This window comes from Aquarana catesbeiana, linkage group LG01 (assembly GCF_042186555.1).
Source record: "Aquarana catesbeiana isolate 2022-GZ linkage group LG01, ASM4218655v1, whole genome shotgun sequence".
In the NCBI taxonomy this organism is placed as follows: domain Eukaryota; kingdom Metazoa; phylum Chordata; class Amphibia; order Anura; family Ranidae; genus Aquarana; species Aquarana catesbeiana.
In genome coordinates, this window is record NC_133324.1 from 696,040,112 (window position 1) to 696,058,015 (window position 17,904).

Genomic DNA, 17,904 nt, shown 5'->3' on the forward strand with positions numbered 1-17,904 from the left:
TGCTCATCTGAGTGTGCAGAAAATGTGGAATTTTGTTCTACACCTAGCTGATACGGTTTGATTTCTGGGAAAATCACACAGAACATGTACAGGCATATCTTAGGGAGACTCCTTACTGACTAAACACACTGTACAGACACATGGAGAAGCTTGTAATATTGTCTGACATGTCTGTTGATTGTGGAGCTTCTTTACCGTAATTCAGTAACCTAAAATCAATTGGTGCATCTTGGTGTCAGTCAGTGATGCACTTTTTCAGCTTTTAGTTATTGATTTTAAAGCTGAGCTGGTTCCTAATTAATCTATGTTAGCTTTTATATGAACAACAGCTTAGACTATGCTATATCATGCATAAAATCATAGAACTGTCTATAGAATTTAGGCAGAACTCCAGGCAAATAAAAAAAAAAAAAAAAAAAACACTGTTTAAAATAGTGAAGATTTCATAAAAAGTGAGATTTAGCAGAAAAAAATCACTACAGCTTTAGTCACATCACTTACCTGTAATGAAATATGTCCCACATTGTGCAGGCATTGTGCATTCTGTAGAAATCTTCACTATAGGGCTGCCCTGTCCTCTTCCTGCTGCTGAACTTAATAGCTTTGGTTCTCCGGACTCAGCTGCACTAAAGGTGAGCCAACAGAGACAATCTGCCTCCTTCCTCCTTCTCCGTTAAGAAAAATTCTATCACTGATTACACTGCCTGTAACAGCATCTGGGAATGGGGAAGAGCCTGATCAGTCACAACATTATCTCTTTCAATCAAACATGGTGTTACAAACAATGTTATCAGTGATAGAACTTTTCTTAGTGGAGAAGAGGGCAGGCAGGGACATGTCCCCATCAGACCATCTGTACTTTTGTTCTGCCTGAAGATGACTATTAAGGTGATAAAAGGTCAAAGACAGGAAGAGGACAGGCATCCCTGCAGTGAAGTTTTCTCCAGGATCCTGCTGCCTTTGCAATGTGAGCCATATTTTATTACAGATAAGTGATGTGGCTAAAGTGGTAGGGATTTATATTTTTTTTTTAGCTAAACTTAAAGGATAAGTCCACCTTAACATGAAAATCGCTGCTACATCTACAGACATCCACGATATAAGCCTAACCTATCTAGCCCTCTAAAGAAGAAATCGGTATACATACCTTTTTTTAAGCTGATCCAATCCGATCTGCAGCGGCGGAAGCTCTGCAGAGGACTCAGCCGACAACGGCTGTGAAATGACTGGTAAGTGACATCACCCATAGACTTACTATGGGGCTGCCGTTGTCGGCTGTGTCCTCTGCACCCGCCTACACAGCGAAACTGCAGCTGACAGCTCAGCGTGGGATCAGGTTGGATCAGTTTCAAAAAAGTATGTATACTGATTTCTTCTTTACAGGGTTAGATAGGTTAGTGTTAAATTGTGGATGTCTGTAGATGTAGAAATTTTAGTGTTAGGGTGCACTTATCCTTTAAAGTGGTATTAAAGGTTCGGCTTTTTAAAAAACAAACATGCAGTGGTTTTGCACAGGCACCCCCAATCCTCCTCTTCTTGGGTCCCCCAATGGGGCTCCTGGCTCCTCCCCCTTTAACCAGTGCAACCCAATAGCAAGCCACGTCCTATGGGGGCACTGGTGTATGCTTGCTCCTGAGTCCTGCTCTATGCATCCAAAAGACAGATAGAGCCGTGGCTCACCCATGCCCTCCAGTCTCCTCATTGGCTCACTGGCTGTGATTGACAAGAGTGGGAGCCAATGGCTCCTGCTGCTGTCTCAGCTAATGAAGAGAGAGAGTCCTGGGACAACCCAGGCTCTTGTGCACATCGGGTTGTGGGTAGGAGTAGCACACAGAAGGTTTTTTACCTTCATGCATAGAATAAAAAACCTCCAGCCTTTACAATCACTTTAAGCTTTAACATATCATTAAAGTGACTCTGTTGCTATTGAATTTTTTTTTTTTAAGACTGGACATAATTACTTTTCCTGCTGCCTGTGCCACTGCACCTAGCTCAAATACTGAGAAATCTTCTGGTGATGCCCTCTCTTAAATCAATACTTGTGGGTTCTTTGGTCTCCTTGGGCACCCCACTGCTCTCGCTGATTCCCGACCTTCACTCATTACAGAATACAAAAGTGACATAAAAGTCATCCGGAGGAACTGGTGAGAGCTGCGGGAGGGAACTTGGGAGATCGACACTTCTGCAAGTGTTGGTTTCAGTACCATTTTCTGCAGCAGATTTCTCAGCGTTGGTGTGGCACAGGCAGAAGAAAAGGTAAGTATGTCCTGTCTCCTTTTACAGGCTGGCCTTGCTTTAAACAATTTTCCGAAGCGACAGGACCACTTTACATTTTTTTATGTTCAGATAGTACAAGTACATAAAATATTCTTGATAGCAGTCTCCTGCAGTTCGCTGCACAACAGAGTTAACATCACTTTGTTACATAAAAGGGAATTTCTAATATCAACTATTCCTGCAAAAAAGACATTTAAAGTGATACTAAACACATGCTGTTTAATTTATATTTCCCCTTCTATTTCTGTATTTGGATGATGGCATTGTAATTATTTTAACTAAAAAAAAAATCTAAGTACCTTTTTCCTCTTCGATATACAGCTGTCACATGACCCAGATCTTTCCCAGCCTGTCTTGTCTGCAGGGAAACATAAGCAGGAGGAGCATCTAGTCCTCTGCTACTGGTCATATGTTCAAAATAAAAAAAAACAGCCTTTGCGAGACAGAGTAAAAATAAATAATTCGTATCAATAAACTGTTTTAAATCATCATACAAATATACTGTATATTTGAAATCAAATCTTTATTATTTTTTGGCAAAAACATGGTGTGGGCAGATTTCTGCCAGCCACAGGCTGTGTCATGCGCCTCCCTCCTGTGTATTAGCATAAGAGGGAGGTGAAGCCCCCACCAATCTACATGTAATTTCCCATCCCCATTGTGTTTAGCTGATTAGTAGCATGGAGGAGGAGGGGAGTGGACTGTAATTTACCACTGTGTAAACACCCTCATGTGTGACTCTATAGACATTTGATGTCATACATTCCAGGAGTCATTAGGGGAGGAGGAGGGACTTTCTCAGCTAAGCACACCCTCCTGCCTGCATGCCTGAGCTAAGGGCAGGTGGATTCCAGGAAGCGAACGCTACATGAATTATCTGTCCTTACTCAAGATGGCACAAAAATGCTAGGAGAGTGATTTCTCAACAGAGTAAAGAAAAGGAACATGGATGGATGGGTGAGGCTGCATTTTCAGTTTGTGGTGCTTAGATACAGTTTAGTTCAGGTTTCTTTGACACCTGTTTGATACCATAATGACTGGTCCTGTTTATTGGCAGTCACAAATACAATTGCATGATGCCCAACTGGCAGCTTCAGTCACTGCGACACCTGCATGATGCCATAAGAACAGGTCCTTATTGGTGAAAGCTTCAGTCACTACTTACATCTGTATGTTGTTATGATGACAAGTTCTTCTTAAGGGCAAGATCAGTTAATACTACACTTTGCATCATGTCATAATGACAGGTCCTTTGGTCATGCAGCTTCAAATAAAGAGTGATATAATGATATGTTACTGACTGATGCTATACTGTGTTATTTACTGGTAGCTTTAGTCACTAACACGCCTTCCTGATGCCATAATAGTAGTGTGTGTGACTATGGTAGGAATTTAGAGTGTAAGCTGCTCTGTTGTGAGCGGCCCTTACATCAAAAGCAGTACTTGTGACTACACTAGGTTGGATCAAAATCATATCCAGAGTCAATGTAAAACTAAAGGCAAACCTTTTTTCTTAGTTTCGGATAGAGTGGAGAGGGATTAGAACACTTTTCACTTTTTATTGCTGCCTGTGTCCCCGTTAAAAGCATTCCAGTGATGCATTGTCATTAATGGAGGCCGCTACCACCTTCACCCATCTTCCTTCTGGGTTCGCGGATTCCGGCTGTGTGACTGGCAAGAGCCGCAATGATGTCACTCCTGCGCATGCGTGGGGGAGGTGCCGTAAACGAGTTGCCATTCCTTCAGAGCGTATGCACCGATGATATTATCGGCTGCACATATAGTAAATATCTCCTAAACAGTGCACGTTTAGGAGATATTTACAGTACCTAGAGGTAAGCCTTATTACAGGCTTACCTCTAGGTACAAGTCAGTGATTGAAGCTTACAACCACTTTAACCACCTCAATACAGTACACTTACACCCCCTTCCTGCCCAGACCAATTTTCAGCTTTCAGCGCTCTCACAGTTTGAATGACAATTACTCAGTCATGCAACACTGTACCCATATGAAACTTGCGTCCTTTTTTTCACACAAATAGAGCTTTCTTTTGGTGGTATTTAATCACTAGTGGGTTTTTATTTTGTATTATGTGCTATAAATAAAAAATGCCTTTTTCTTTGTTTCTGTCATAAAATTTTGCTATTAAGTAATTTTTCTTCATAAATTTTGGCAAAGATTTATACTGCTACATATCTTTGGTAAAAGTAACCCAAATTAGTGTATATTATTTGGTCTTTGTGAAAGTTATAGGGTCTACAAACTATGGTGCCAATCACTGAAAATTGATCACATCTGATCAGGCCTTCAGTACATCAGGTGAATCTCATTTCTTGAGACACTAACAAGTCAGAAAAGTACAAATACCCCCCAAATGACCCCTTTTTAGAAAGTAGACATTCCAAGGTATTAAGTAAGTAGGATAGTGAATTTTTTAAGTTGTAATTTTTTTCCCACAATACAATTCTTTGCAAAATGAAGATTTTTTTTTTTTTTTTTTTTTTTTTTTACAAAATTGTCAAATTATCAATTTATTTCTCACACACGGCATATGCATCCAACAAATTACACCCCAAAATACATTCTGCTACTCTTCCCGAGTATGGCGATACCACATGTGTGAGACTTTTACAGAGCCTGGCCACATACAGAGGCCCAACATTGAAGTAGCACCTTCAGGCGTTCTACGAGCATAAATGACACATCTCATTTCTCAACCACCTATTACACTTTTGAAGCCCCTGGAGCACCAGGACAATGGAATTACCCACAAAATGACCCCATTTTGGAAAGCAAACACCCCAACATATATTCTATGAGGCATGGGCTGCAAATAGATACTCGGGTACTCTGATGGTCTGGAGACAGGTACTCGGGTAACTTGATGAGCTGCAGACAGGTACTCGGGTACTCTGATGGGCTGGTGACAGGTACTCGGTTACTCTGATGGGCTGGTGACAGGTATTCAGTTACTCTGATGGGCTGGTGACAGGTACTTGGGTACTCTGATAGGCTGGTGACAGGGCCGTCATATGACGCCCTCCCAGAATGAGAGACGCGCCACCTGGTCGTCATATGACAACCGGCGGGCGTCAAGAGGTTAAGGAGATTTACCCTCTCTATTTGTCCTGTTTACCATTATCATTGAGGCCTCATGCACACTGGACGTTAAAATAACGTTATAAAAACGCCAGTAGCTTTGCAGTGATTTTTTTCAACATTTTTCAACGTTTTTCCGCGTTAGTGTTTTTTTAGGGTTTTTTTTTTTTTTTTTTTAACATTTTTAATTTTTTTTTTCAATGGATCAAAAACGTCCAAAAACGCTGGTGAGACGCATTTTTGAACGTCTATCAGTGTTTTTTGACGTTAGAGCGTTTTAGCGAAAACAGCAACTCCTCTCAGAACCCACTAGTTTTGGGGGTTTTTTTAAAGCCAAAAAACACCCCAGCCAAAACATGCTGATAACAGCCTACGTGTGCATGGACACCTAGGATAACATGATGGGGAGTCTATTGACTGTAGAAAAAAAACGTCTGAAGCCAAAAACAACTGCTGTAAAAACGTTCAGTGTACATGAGGCCTGAGGATCATGCACACTATAAAACACTAACGCGGAAAACCGCTAAAAAATGCTAATAAACGCTAAAAACCGCTATTGCAAAAATGTTAAAAAACGTTGAAAAACTCATTGCAAAGCTACTGCCATTTTTATAATGTTATTTTAATGTCCAGTGTGCATGAGGCCTAAAAGTGAATGTAAAGAAAATCCCAACCTCTGGGTTGTCCCTAGAAAAGTAAGGCTCGATTCACACCTATGCATGTTGCTTTTGAGCGTTTTTGGAGGGTTTTTTTTCATGCTTGCCACGTTTTTGAGCAGCGTTTTTGCCGCGATTTTGCCGCGATTTGCGTTTTTTTTTTTTTTTTTTTTTACAGTTTTTTTTTACAGTCTTAAAAAAAATTAAAAAAAAAAAAATTAAAAAAGAACGGCAAAAACGCATCAAAAACGCACCAAAAACGCATCAAAAACGCTGCAAAAACGGTGCACTTGCGTTTTTGATGCTTGTCCATTGAATTCTATTACATGCAAAACGCTGCATTTTGCATGAAAAAAAGTCCCTGACCCTTTCCAAAAATGCAGAGAAACAAAAAGGCATTGATGTGAACATGTTCCATAGGAACCCATGTTAAAAAATTCCCGTGCATTTCTGCAAAATGCATCAAAAAACGCGCTAGTGTGAATGGAGCCTAATAGAGGGAAAATCTTCCAATAGGGACACTAGTTCTGGTGACCTGGGGGTCCCCAAGGAATACCCTTAATATCCCGGGATTTCCTCTCACTTCCTATTTGGCTTTGGGACAGGAAGTGAAGGGAAATCCCCGCCATGGGACACGGATGGTGAAAAAAAAAATCTAACACCCTCCCTTGCTCTATCCAAAATGAAAAAGAAAGTTTTTCCTATAGTTCTACTTTAACTTCCTACATATGAAAAGTTGGATTCCTAGTGACATTAGATAAAGATAGAACAGTTGGTGGGATGAAAGTTACCTGTTCAAAAGGATTGCCGATGTATTGATGGGTGAGGCTTAGATGGCATATAGCAGGGCTCAAAATTTCAAGTCCTGAGCTACCAGCCAGGCCTCAAGGGTGACTCGCCACCAGTTGCCCCAGCCCGCCCGCCCCTAATTCCGCCCCTAAACACGCCCTCATAAATTCTCATGAAATGACACTTAAATGTTTTATGCAGAATTAAGTTATAAATATTAACAACAACAACAACTTTATCTGTGCCCACCAATGTAGGCTGCCTGTGCCCACCAATGTAGCCATGTGCCCACTATGCAGCCTTGTGTCGACCAATGCAGCCGTGTGTCCACCAATGCAGCCTTGTGCCCACCAATGCAGTTGTGTGCCCACCAATGCAGCCTTGTGCCCACCAATGCAGCCATGGGCCCACTATGCAGCCTTGTGTCCACCAATGCAGCTGTGTGTCCACCATGCAGCCTTGTGCCCACCATGCAGCCTTGTGCCCACCATGCAGCCGTGTGCCCACCACACAGCCATGTGTCCACCACGCAGCCTTGTGTCCACCAATGCAGCCTTGTGTCCACCAATGCAGCTATGTGCCCACTATGCAGCCTTGTGCCCACCATTCAACCTGTGTTCACTATGCAGCCTACCTGTGCAGGGGAGGAGAGAAACAGGAGGGCCGGCAAGGTGATCAGAGCACAGGGAACACAGCGATAACAGCTTTAATTTCAATTGCCGTGTTCCCGCCCCTCAACGTTATTTGATTGACAGATCACCCGATCACCTGTACCTATGCCTCCAATTCTTCCCCCTCCCCCCCATTCTATCATACCTATGCCTCCAATTCCGCCCCCTCCCCCCATTCTATCATACCTATGCCTCCAATTCTGCCCCCCTCCCCCCCATTCTATCATATGGTATGATAGATTGGGGGGAGGTGGAATTGGAGGCATAGGTATGATAGAATGGGGGAGGGCTGGCAGAATTGGTGGCATAGGTATGATAGAATGGGGGAGGGCTGGCAGAATTTGTGGCATAGGTATAATGGATTTTGGGGGGGGTGATTCGATTCAGACCTATGCCTCCAATTAATCCCCCTCCAATACAGCAGATATGTGCTCTCAATCCCCATTTACTCCCAGCAAACTTCTTGTTCAATCCCCCAGTGCCTCCAGAACATCACAACAGAGTGTCACATTATCACATACCATTGTCCTGCAGCCACGGGGGTCAGGCATCGGTGCACTCCTTGGATGTGTGGGAGATGGAGAGGTGCGGTCCCAGGCAGCTGGTACACTTGTCCAATAATCTGACCGTGTTTACAAGGCTTTAGGCCCCTTTCACATTGGGGCAGTTTGCAGGCGCTATTGCGCTAAAAATAGCGCCTGCAAACCGACCTGAAACTGCTGCTGTTGTGTCTCCAGTGTGAAAGCCTGAGGGCTTTCACACTGGAGCGGTGCACTGGCAGGAGGGGAAAAAAAATCCTGCAAACAGCATCTTTGGAGCAGTGAAGGAGCGGTGTATACACCGCTCCTTCACCGCTCCTGCCCATTGAAATCAATGGGGCAGCGCGGCTATACCGCCGGCATAGTGCCACTGTAGCTGCGCGTTGCGGGCGGTTTTAACCCTTTTTTCGGCCGCTAGCGGAGGTTAAAACCGCCCCGCTAGCAGCCAAATACTGCCGCTAAATTGACGACAAACCCCCGATAAAAATAGCGGCGTTTTACCACCGACGCCCCCGCCGCCCCAGTGTGAAAGGGCCTTAGTGTACCAATTTAACATAATTCTATCCCTTTGAAGTATAATATACTGTATACAGTAAATAGCATACTTGTTTAAATGTAATATTTGTGCTTTTGTAAAACAGGGAGGATCAAAGTTATACAAGACTGTAAATAAGTGCTTTACACAGAAAAAAATATATTGATACTACATCAGTTTATATTCATTGCACTTGTAGAACATTGTATGTTGGATATGTTCAGTTCTTTTGCTACCTTTCGTTGATTTAAGCATACTTTAAACTGAGATCGATGACAGTGTCGTCACTGTTATCATTGTCAGGTATCACAAAAGAAGGTCAATGGGGAGTCCCATCAAAATTTTGTTGTGGGTCTCCATGATATGTAGTTTCACCCCTTTATTTTATAACATTTTACTTTTAACACCATTAATTGCACAATATGAGCAGTATACACAGGGAAGTGACAGGTACTCTTTGGACACATCAGTGGTATAAATACTGATTTAGCAGTCATCACAAAAAAAGGAATGAAAGAAGCAGAGTGAAACCTTAGAAGTACACAGAGCCGAGGATAAGAAGCACATGGGCTGTAGGCATCTGTAGTTAATCAAAGAAATATTTTGTTACACAATTGGAAGAACAGTTTAATGCTTAGGCATTTTCAGGAAGCATGTTCTGTATAAGTGCAATAAAATGTTTAGCTATGTCAAAGTAATTTAAAAAATAAATATACAATCTAATATACAATATAAGGTTGACCTTATTTAATCAATCTTTTTAAATCAATAACCATTTTATTTTGCTATATTATATTTACTAAATAGTTTCAATAGACATGACTAATGTATGGGAAACTCTAGAATAAAAACATAATGCAAAGAGGATGCTTGGTGTCAATATTGTAATTGACTTTCCATACAAAGGAAATTACACGATGAAAGTCAATGGGGCCCAATAAGAAGAGATTTAAAACGGTATTAAAAACAAACATTTATTATATTGCAGCTTATTATTTCTTAGATGTGATGGCTGCAATAGTTTCCTGTTTAAGGCTTTCTTAATTCTATTTTCAGCTGACGATCCGGCCATTTTTCAGAAGCTCAAGTTCTCCAGCAGAATGTATGAGATTTCATGGATGAGACAAATTACTTAACACTGGCAGGGGTGATTAAAATGATCAGATTTTATTTGGGCATGCAAAATCTTTATCCCAAAAGGAAAAAAAAAACTGTTTGCTGTAACTGATTATAAGTTGATAATGTCTGGTAAGCTGCAACATAAAGACATTTTTGATTTTGGGTTTAATATCGCTTTAACCACTTGCCGACCAGTGCGTGACGATATATGTTGGCACAATGGCACGACTGCACAATTGGGCGTACAGGTAGGTCCCCTTTAAGAAGCGGCATTGTGGGCGCGACGCCGGCGTTCAGCGCGTACGCCCCCCGTGTGCTCCCAGGACCCGCGCCCGCCGGATGTAAACAAGGCATTTCCCCGTTCTGCCGAGTGACAAGACAGAGATCTACTGCTCCCTGTCATCGGGAGCAGTGATCGCTGTCATGTCCTAGGTAGCCCACCCACCCCACAGTTAGAATCACTCCCTAGAACACACTTAACCCCTTAATCGCTCCCTAGTGTTTAACCACTTCCCTGCCAGTATCATTTACACAGTAATCAGTGCATTTTTATAGTACTGATCACTGTATAAATGACAATGGTCCCAAAATAGTGTCAGACGTGTCTGATCTGCCCGCCATAATGTTGCAGTCACGATAAAAATCACAGATCACCGCCATTACTAATAAAAAAAAATACTAATGATAAAAATGCCATAAATCTATCCTCTATTTTGTAGATGCTATAACTTTTGCACAAACCAATCAATATGCGCTTATTGCAATTTTTTTTTACCAAAAATACATAGAAGAATACATATTGGCCTAAACTGAGGAAAAATTTGTTTTTTTATATATTTTTGGGGGATATTTATTATAGCAAAAAGTAAAAAATATTGCTTTTTTTTTCAAAATTGTCGCTCTTTTTTTTGTTTATAGCGCAAAGAATAAAAACCGCAGGGGTGATCAAATACCACCAAAAGAAAGCTCTATTTGTGGGAAAAAAGGACGTCAATTTTGTTTGGGTGTAACATCGCACGACTGCGCAATTGTCAGTTAAAGCGACACAGTGCTGTATCGCAAAAAGTGCTCTGGTCAGGAAGGGGGTAAAATCTTCCGGGGCCAAAGTGGTTAAAGTAGCCAATCAATATTTATTGAAGCCTATAAGACTAAAAAAAAGTACTTTTAAAAACTTTGCCCTGCATCAATCCATAGTCATGCAAATAATTTACAAATGAAACAAATACACTATAGGAGTAGACATCCTACATCCTATCAGTGCAGGGGGCCACCATACAGTCCTTAAACAGATGACAAAAGGGTAAGGATTTGCAAACATCTGCTGAGCTTTAAAATGTGAAATTTATCCGTGCTCAAGCCTTCTATAACACTGAACAGTCCATTGGGGTCATCAGAACTAGTGTCCCCATTGGAAGTTTTCCCTCTATTACTTTTCTGGGGACAACCCAAAATTTGGGATTTTCTTTTACTTTCACTTTCAATGATAACAGTAAACAGGACAAGCAGAGAGGGGGAATCTCCCTAACAGAGATACAGACAGTTATCCTTAAAATGTGGTGGCTATATTCGTTTTTATTTTTTTTTCCTTTTTTCTTTTCTTTTCTTTTATTATATTTTATTTTCCACGTAGTGATCTGGCCAGAAATACACTTCCTGTCTTAGGTTGAGCTCCACCCTTGAGGAGCAGCAGAGAAACCTTTGGACAGCAGCATTGTCAAGGGAGGAGAGTAGTGTTAAGGCCCATGTGTACACGGGCTGAATATTGGGTATGACCGCCGGTCCATATGTACGGCAGTCAGTCCGACAGAAGCAGGCCAAACGTCTGGCTTCTGTCAAAGTTGCATGGCCGAAAAGCATCAGCATCCAATCAGCACTCTCAGCCAATGGCTAAGAGCACTGACAGGTGTGTTTTGGAGGATGGGCGATCCCCCAGCCAGAACACAATAGCTCAGCGCAGGAGATCGCTGTAGTAAAATCAGATTGTTAGTACAGGATCTCCTCTCAAGCTCTTCAGTTTTCTTTCATTCAGCCCGCAGGGTTGAACGACAAAAAAAATCATAGTGTGTACTAGGCTTTAGATGAGTTAGATTTAGCACTTTTGCTGTACAGCTTGGTTTGTAAAATGAAGTTTTTTTTTTTTGTTATGACCTACAACATGTAATGTCTCTTCTGCAAAAAAAATGCAATTACCTACCTGTTTGCAGTCCCCTGTAAAATGTACACCGAGCTCTACATGCCAGTGGAGTGCCAGCGTTCTGGGATGAATAATTCCAATGCGTGTACAGAAGTGACGTCACCAGCCAATCAAGATGACCAAAGACTGGCACCCAGAAAAATCTGGGGAGAAGAGGTGGTGTGGGACCTCATTGACGTCAAACTATTGGCGCATAGGTGAGTATTTTGCTGGGTTGCATTCTTTGTCTCTTTTAAGAGATTTCCTCCTACTTCCTGTTTATTCTGACATTTGTTTTTATTGCCATCTTTGTCCTTGGTGAGTTGGACTCACCTTACTTTTGTATGTGACACCTGTCAAATAGGAAGTATGGAGAAATCTCACCCACAGGGACACAGAACATAGGCTCTATGCACACTGGACGTTAAAATAACGTTATAAAAACGCCAGTAGTTTTGCAATGATTCTTTGAACGTTTCTTAACGTTTTTGCAATAGCGTTTATTAGCGTTTTTTAGCTTTTTTCTGCCTTAGCGTTTTTTAGCATATTTTTTTTTTCAATGGGTCAGGAACGTTAAAAAAAGCTGTTGAGCCACGGTTTTGAGCGGTTTTCAACGTCAATCAGCGTTTATGAGCGTTTGGCGTTTTTTGTGGTTAAAAAAAACGACTCCTGAACGCGATTTTGTGGCGTTCAGAAAACAGCCCATAAACTCCACTGCTGATAAACATCCAAAAACATCCATAAGTGCATGGACACATAGGATAACATAGAGGGGAGTTTATGAGCTGTTAAAAAAAAACGCCAGACTCCCAAAAACGGCCGTTTATGAGCTTCAGTGTGCATGGAGCCTTAAGAACTTGACAGAGCTGGAAATAAATGCTTTAGCTTGTCTTTTAGCGTTCTCTGTAATGGAAGAAAAATCCTTTTTGCCCACAAACTATTTAAATAAAACCATATTTCTCTGGCAAGAATAGGTTATCCGATATCATGTTCACCATTTATTTTATCCTGACAATATACAGTTTTTTTTGGCAAAAATGTGTTCTTTTGTAGCGATATTCTAAATATGTGCTGCTTGGAAGTCAGTAAAACTAGTTACCATATATAGTTGTCATGTTTCTGCCAACAGCTGAGCAACTCTCAGAGGAATAGAAAAATGAACTTTTCCAATATGAATCAGTCAGATACGTAGTAGAATCACAGCTCTTGCTCAAGCAGAATAACAGATCCAAAAATCAAATTTCGGATTTGGCATATATACAGTATAGTGTATAGCACATAGTTAATACAAAGACATTTGGTATACTGGGCTTGTATCAATATCATAGCACAGAGTGCACTTTAGAGTGGTTTCTGTTTTATGCAGATCATTTAGGTATTCCTAGACTGCAGTTCATTCCCGTAAAACTGTTCCCTAGGAAGGAAAAAGAGAAGACTTAGGCCAGTGTTGAATAGTTTATACGTTTGTGACATCCGAAGAATGTGCTGCAATCCGGTATTATACAACCTTTGCAGTAAACCATACAAAGCGCATTTAAAACGCAATCCATCTGAAGAAGAATGGATAAACTTAAGGATTCTAGCTACCGTATCGCTATTATGCATAAATTGTTGCGACAGCCATTTGGAGCTTGGAGGATCAGAATGGAAGGCTGGCATCTACATTTGTTTGTGTTTGGTCAAATCTTTACTTAAAGCGGGGGTCCACCTATCTATCGTTTTTTTTTTTTTGAGTTCATTCACAAACTTTTCTTCTCAGCATTACTTACTCACATATTGTGTGTAATATGTCCGCCTGTGTCAGATTTTGTCGGAAAGAATAACTTATATTATTCACTGCAGGCGGTTTCCATCTTCATTGTGGGCATTTGAAGCCCACAAGCATTTATTTCCTGAATGTGGTGAATGCTGTGCTCCCAGCATTCACCGCTCATTCCCGCACATGCTCAGTGGCATCCTGGGAAGCCTGAGACTAGCTCCCAGGAGTCTGGGAGAGGCTAGAAACACGCCTACTCCCATGGGATGAGAACCAGGAAGTGCAAAGAAGAATAGAAAAATAAAAGGTAATTACGGCGATTTCAATTTTTTTAAACGGCATGTAGCATCTAGGCAAGGAAGAGAATACATACAGATATTGTTCAAAATTTGGGTGGAACCCCGCTTTAAAGTGAAGATGTTAGGTCAATAAGCTAAGCTAATCATACTGCTGATGTGCAGACACCTTTTGATACCTACAGTACAAATACCTGTGTTATTTTTCAAATCTGTTTTATTTTTCAGGAGTAAAGGTCCAGTATACAGCCTGGGCCTAGCAATCAAGGGGTTAGCATACATACTTCCAGGCATACAAAGGCTGTATGTTGTATATTGGCCCCTGGAAAATTCTTGCTCAGTAGTTCTAGGTGTGGTGCTTTTGTTGCCAAAAATGAAGTGTGGCAAAAAAGTGTACACCCATGCCCTGGCCTACAGTCCATTCCTATCATTTTACCTGACTATAACACTTGACCCTGTTCTTCCTCCGTGACCTCTTAAAATGAACCCCTTTGACTAACTATACCTTAAAGTGTTACTAAACCCACAACAGTAAAATCGGTCTGTATATGCAGTAAAGCATGCTTGTTATACTCATTGTGGAACCTAAGGGGTAATCCTCAGCATTGTGTAAAAAGGCTAATTGATCCTGTATGCACAGATCGTCCCCTTCTTACATTGCCCCCAAAACATGTCTGGATAAGTCAGAGTTACTGGAGTCAGGCTGCATATGCTCAATTTTTGTGTGTATTGCTAGAGAGTTTTTTTTTTTCCTGAGAGAGTGCATGTGATCAGCACAGGGCCAGTTGGCACTGTCCAGACAGAGGGTCGGGGGTCCTGCATCCTGATAGGACAGCCAGTGCAGTATGAAAACTCCCCCTACAAGCTTTAACCAGGCACTGATACAAGTCACAAGGCTGCTATATACTGCTGATGAGAAAAGGTATTTAGTAGTTTTATATTTACTAAAATGATTGTTTTTTCATGTTCTGTGTACTATGGGAGACCAGATATAGTGAATGCAAGTTCCTGTGTTTAGTAACAATTTAACCTTAAGGCCCCTTTCACACGATCGGACCGTTCAGGTCCGCCTGTTAGTTTTGACGGCGGACCTAAACGGGCACTCCATGTTAGCCTATGGAGCGACGGATGTCAGCGGAGACATGTCCCTTGACATCTGACCCCGTCCGATCCGCAAAAAGCAGACGGATGGCCCTACGTCCAGATCCGTCACTGGCGGTTCGGATCGGGTGAGATCTGATGAAAACGGACATGCTGTCCGTTTTCATCCGATCCCTCCATAGGCAGCAGCGGCGGAGTCCACCTCGTGTGAATGAGGCCTTAACCTACTCCCTAATGCTATATTAATATCAAATTCTGCACTTATTCTATTATCACCAAAGGTATCTGTGTTGAAAGGCAACAAATCCTGCAGCAAACCTTCCAGTGCAAGTGCTGTTTCGCCAAAAGGTTCTGGGCACTCCAGTAATATTGTTACCTTAGCCAGTGATATAACCTGACAGGTTCATTTAAAGTAGTGTACAAATTCTGTGAAGAAGGCAAGGCAAAAAAGTGCCCAAACCATCTAGAGATCTAGGTTTTAGTGCATTTTGGAAATATCAAATTTTACAATTCTGTGTGCTTCTATGATGTTTGAGTGATGTTTGAGTGGTACCATGTCGATTTTAGCTGTAGAAGTATTATATGTGATGAGCTCTACTGTCATTCAGTATGGTATATAAATAGGATGATCTCCTAGGGTTAAGATTTTCATCAGATCACACTATTTCATGGCTGCTGACAAATATCCCTAGACCTTCTAGCTATTTCACAGATTTTTTCTTCTTTACTGTATTATTATTGAAAGTAAAAAAAAAAAAAATACACCCCCCAAACAGAATGCTAGCCTACCATACCATGAATAAAGATGGTATACCAAATGATAGCTGGCAACCATGTGTCACCCATGTCTTTGCAATGCCATCCCATATGGCCTTCAGCAATGCGGGGATGCTTCCACACCACTGGTTATTCTAACAAGAGGCATGGAAATAATTTTACAAATAATGTTGGGGGGTGGGGGGGATAATATCTAGAACAATAAATCAGTTTTTGTCCTTTTAACAGTATATTTTATATCAAGTGAACAGGTAAGTATTTGAGTTTAGCAGAGTCAGGGGTAGCAGATTTCCTCTTACATGAACCCCTCTTTTTTTCCAGAACACCTCTTGGAGCATTGGAAAAAAGGAATAAATGGGTGCCCATCTGCACTGGGAATATGATTTTTCCATTTGTAGTCCTCCTCTTAAAACTCCCCCACCCAATATTGAAGGGCAAGGTTGACAGTATGGTAGGGGCTGGAGCACCTGTACATTCCCAGCCCCCAGATATTTGAATACCAGACTGGTATTTTACAGAGGAAGGGTCATATTTTTATTTTAATAAAATGAAACTGTAAGGAAATATTCTTACCCAAAAAACAAAAGGCCTGCAGAAACGTTACTAACAAATCAGCAAATGGCAACCCAGCAAAATGAATAACAAGAGCACATGAAGCATATCACTGGTAGATAGAATTTTTTTTAATTTGCTGCTGACATTAAAACAAACTTGTCAGTGCAGAATATGAGAGCTGTTGTTGCCGAAAAATGACCTGTAAGTATCTAAATTGATATTTAGTAGTCAAGACCCTGTTTGATTGACCCTCACAATGCTGATTATTAGTGGGTTAGGTCTAGTGACCTCACATTCCAAACTATGTATTTGTGTCTTAGAAGTAATCTGGCAGGAAGAAAACCCATTTTAGAAACCTGTTATGGAAACTGCCTTTCCTTGGCTCACATTTTGCATAATCCAGTATCCATCTCACAACCTTGTATTGGCAAGCTTCTAGGACAGGTGTTTTTCTTCATAACAAGTTACTAACAAATTACCTTCATTATGTATTTGGAAACATTGCCAAGATTTTTAGGCATTGTATGGGTACCCAATGGGGAGAGTTACAAAAATGTTCTGTTCCAGTGATCCCCTGTCTCTGGAACAAACATTTTTTTTCCCCCATCGATGAGCATCATCACAAACAAATGAAGTAAAGGAAATGATAGATCCTCCCCAATGCAAACAAAAACAACTGCAAACATGAAAAAGGTACCAACATTTCCATCAAAAATTAAGCAAAAAAACTTTTTTGGTGATGCACCACTTTAACAAAGCACAGACACATAATTCATTTTATTAACATGTATTATTTTATTTGTATACAGGTCACTGTGAATTGTCCCACCTGCTAATATATTCAGGTTGTAACCCCAGACAGACTGACAACTTTGGTCAGGTAAGCCAGAGGCCTGTAGCAACAATAAGAAAAGTGCAAAGCAGAAGGAAGACTCCATCACAAGAAAGTGGGGAAACAAAATTAACAATTCAATGAAGTCCAAGAGACACATAAATAGTCAGTGAAGGAATCCACCTAAAGGGGGTTGATTTACTAAAACTGGATGCAGCTCTGCATAGAAACCAATCAGGTTTCTTTGTCAAAGCCTAATTGAACAAGCTGAAGTTAGAAACTGATTGGTTACCATGCACAGCTGCACCAGATTTTGCACTCCCCAGTTTTAGTAAATCAACCCTTTACATTGATAACTGAGAACAGCATTTTGAGGCAGGCTTATTATTTTAAAGGACACGTGGGTTGTTACTGAAAACTACATTAGTCCACTATCCCTGACCGTCCTGTACAGAATTGTATAGGGCCATAATGAGAATGGAGGAGAGAGAATGACACCATTTGCGTCAACGGTGTGCATTTGTGGCCAGGGTAAGGGGGTTGGAGATGATAATCTAATCTTGTTCTTCGAAAAGTGAACCTGTTCTGAAATCAAAAAAATAAATGTCATGGGAATCTGCTGTATAATGAAGCCAGCTAGCATTCAGATTTGCTTGTAAACACAGAAAATGTTCACTATGGGGGTTATTTACGAAAGGCAAATCCACTTTGTACTACAAGTGCACTTG

General features: G+C 41.1%; 1 protein-coding gene across 2 annotated transcripts in view; it reads left to right on the plus strand.

Moving 5' to 3' along the window:
• Window positions 1-17,904, plus strand: part of LOC141111419 (uncharacterized) — a 65,679-nt gene that overhangs the window by 14,822 nt on the left and 32,953 nt on the right. For both annotated transcript variants that reach the window (XM_073603718.1, XM_073603709.1), the window contains exon 3: window positions 17,154-17,224. In XM_073603718.1, the coding sequence (XP_073459819.1) occupies window positions 17,154-17,224 (71 nt within the window). The remainder of the gene's footprint in view (window positions 1-17,153; window positions 17,225-17,904) is intronic.